The 3,038-nt window shown below is 39.2% G+C and overlaps 1 protein-coding gene across 30 annotated transcripts in view; it reads left to right on the top strand.

The window, feature by feature from the left end:
- LOC107696072 (calcium/calmodulin-dependent protein kinase type II subunit beta-like) overlaps positions 1–3,038 on the top strand; it is a 65,306-nt gene that overhangs the window by 43,597 nt on the left and 18,671 nt on the right. For 13 of the 30 annotated variants that reach the window (XM_016496227.1, XM_016496221.1, XM_016496244.1 and 10 more), the window contains one exon: positions 2,037–2,069. The exons of the other annotated variants lie outside the window; for them this stretch is intronic. In XM_016496227.1, the coding sequence (XP_016351713.1) occupies positions 2,037–2,069 (33 nt within the window). The remainder of the gene's footprint in view (positions 1–2,036; positions 2,070–3,038) is intronic. 30 annotated transcript variants of the gene reach the window in all.

The raw sequence follows: 3,038 nt of genomic DNA, 5'->3' as shown, positions 1-3,038 counted from the left end.
CACATTACATTTTTTTTCCTGTATTTTTGATCAAATAAATACAGCCTTGATGAGCATAAGAAACTCCTTTAAAAAAAATTTAAAATTGTTCTGATCCCAAACTTGTGACCAGTAGTGTGTATATATATATTTAGATATACTGTATATATTTAGATAAAATTTAGATTATATATAAATACAAATATTTTATACATAAATATAAAATTTTTCCTAAATATATACTTGCATGTGTGTGTATCATGTAAACACAAACTTTTATTTTGGATGCGATTAATCGTTTGACAGCTATTATCTACCAATAAGACCATGTTTAAATCCAACGCCCAAGATTCCACACATTCGCATAGAAATATAAAAGTATAAACCCCGCGCGATGAGTATTTTAGTGAATTTTTACGGACTGTCTAGCAGTCATATGAGCATGGAAATATTATGTTATGTTAATGTTATTTAGCTACCAAATGAAACCTACCTTTAACACACTTCCCCATATTTAAATACATCCCACAGAATTCCACACATTAGAGCGAAAAGTAAAAATCGAGTGTGGATTACACAATGAACCTCGTGTTGAGTATTTCAGTGAATTTGCTAGGCTCTATCTGACATAAGAGTGTGGAAATATAAGGTGTTACCAAACACTGTAACAAGCTCTATCTTGGAGCCAGCGTTACCACTGAAAGATGAGACGAAATGAAAGTGTTATTTCCGTCAGCGCCTTTAGGCGTGTGGGAGACATTTAAGAGTATGATGTAACGACGACGGCTGTGATGCCATTGAGGAATCTATGGAATCTTCCACAAGAGCCAGAGTAATTTGATTCATGAAACAGGATTTTCAGAGATGAACTGCACTTAACACATAGGGGAGTGTTCGCAGACACACACTCAAAACACATTTCTACCTGTTTCTACTTTGTCGTCACCCCACACTACCCACCTATGTGACTCACACCTGCTATCTCCATGTGTATGTATGTACGTGTGTGTGTGTGTTTGAGCGGAGAAATAGTTCAGTGGGAAATGCGACCCTGGTTCCAAGAATAGCCGTGAGTCTGAAACCCTGGAAACTCTGAGACGAAAATAGCAGCACAGTGCTCCTCTCGTCACCTAGCAACAGGCTCCCCCATGTCCTCTCCAGCCATTTAAAAATATTTCTTCTGTCCTTTTCACGATTACTTTGTTTTCTCTCTCTCCTTCCTTCACCTTTATGCTCCGTCGCCGTCTTCCGAGTTCAAGCTGAGCTGATCTTTATTTAGTCTCTGTCACTATTTTTCAAATTAACTGAAGCTGACTTTGTGTCTAAATCTTTGCACTACCGCTGGTTATGTAATTCTGCTTTGGAGGCGTTTTTATTATTTTTTTTAATATGGCAGTTGCACCGATTGGAAGTTGCGCTGGTGCGTTTTCAACCAAAGCACTTCTGAGAATATTCTGTGCTTAATATAACTCGTTCTTGGCTGCCCTTTTTTTAGGACAAAAAATATCACTGAACCACACAGACTGTGCTTGCTTCCTCTCTCAGCAACCCTGCCTGTCCTTGCACATCATTCCTACTGTAGCTCCTACGTTGTTTTCCCTGCTCCAGGTTCAGGGCCAAATTGTCTCTGAACGGTAACTGTCATATGTCACAAACAACTGACCCCGGATCAGGTAACTTTGCTTACAACTGATCATTCCTCAGGTGCACTTCAACTATTCTTCTGCTAGTGGCATGTTTCTCTCTCCTTTTTCCTTCACTTGACCCACTACCCTTCCTTGTTCCTCTTCCTCCAAATTTCCTCTTGTACAGAAGAACCTTCAAGTTCTTACATATTGTCTTGCTCTGAACCCAGACCTTCACATGCACTCCAAAATTATTTTTCAAATCGTTTTCTTTGACTAAAATACACACAGCTCTGACAGCATTTGAGATATCCTCCCAGCACTTTTCTCTTCACCCCAAATGAACATTAAACAAGTCAACAGCTACTTTTTTATATATCGTCTCAGTTTCCACCATTTTTCTCACTTCTCTCCTTTTCATTCTCTCTGTAGAAGCGGAAGTCGAGCTCTACCATTCAGTACATGGTGAGAATCTTGTTTCATTTACACCCTTCTATTTTCTTTCATCTTCCTCTTCTTGTACCTCCACCTACTGTACTGTTGCTAATGTGCAACACTTTCCTCTAAAGTCTTCCTGCATTTCTGTGGGACATAATGAAATGATGGCCAGTATAAAACATACTCAGACTGGTTCTATTTTTAAAGTCTGGGCCGCATTCCAGACAAAACTGGACCAGTGTAAATGCATCTGGTTTTTGAAATTAGTTACTTTTTTATGGAGTAACGCAATATTGTAATGCATTACTTTTAAAAGTAACTTTCCCCAACACTGTATATGACTGCGCTAATGCAACACGCATCGCCGCGGATGAGTAGCTGAGTATCTCATCAGCAAGCCGACACACAAACTGCCGCGAATTAAACAAAGTAAGGGCCTGTTTACACCTGGTCATTTCATGCATTTTCGCTGATCGGATAGCTATCTGATTTGTTAAAACGTTTCCATTTACACTTGGCCACATAAATGTGTCGTCGCAAAATGGATATAAATCCGATCTTCAATTCAGTTCACGTCAACGAAATCAAAAGATAAGCACTGCGTTTGATTAATTATAAGCTCATTTCAAGATCAAAGACTGCAATAGAAGAGCGCGCGGCATCAGCACTGGAAAAATAAAGATTGTCTTACTACTTTTAATGAAGATGATTGTGTGTTGACCGTCTGCATATTACTTTGTTTCATTCACAGCAGTTTGCGCGTCGGCTTGCTAAAGAGATACTCAGCTACTCGTCCACTGCGATGCGTGTTGCATTAGCGCAGTCATATCTGACTATAATGTCATATAGCCTATAACACGCTCACACGTTTATTATTTTAACATTTTGGGAGGAGTAACATTTACATATGTGGTTTCAACAATCAGATGCATTTACACTTGTCCAGTTTCGTCTGGAATGCGTCCCAGACCACCTCCTGAAGTGGTTTGAGTGATC

Source organism: Sinocyclocheilus anshuiensis, unplaced genomic scaffold (genome assembly GCF_001515605.1).
Source record: "Sinocyclocheilus anshuiensis isolate Anshui unplaced genomic scaffold, SAMN03320099.WGS_v1.1 scaffold935, whole genome shotgun sequence".
In the NCBI taxonomy this organism is placed as follows: Eukaryota; Metazoa; Chordata; class Actinopteri; order Cypriniformes; family Cyprinidae; genus Sinocyclocheilus; species Sinocyclocheilus anshuiensis.
This window is presented reverse-complemented; position numbering and strand designations above follow the sequence as displayed.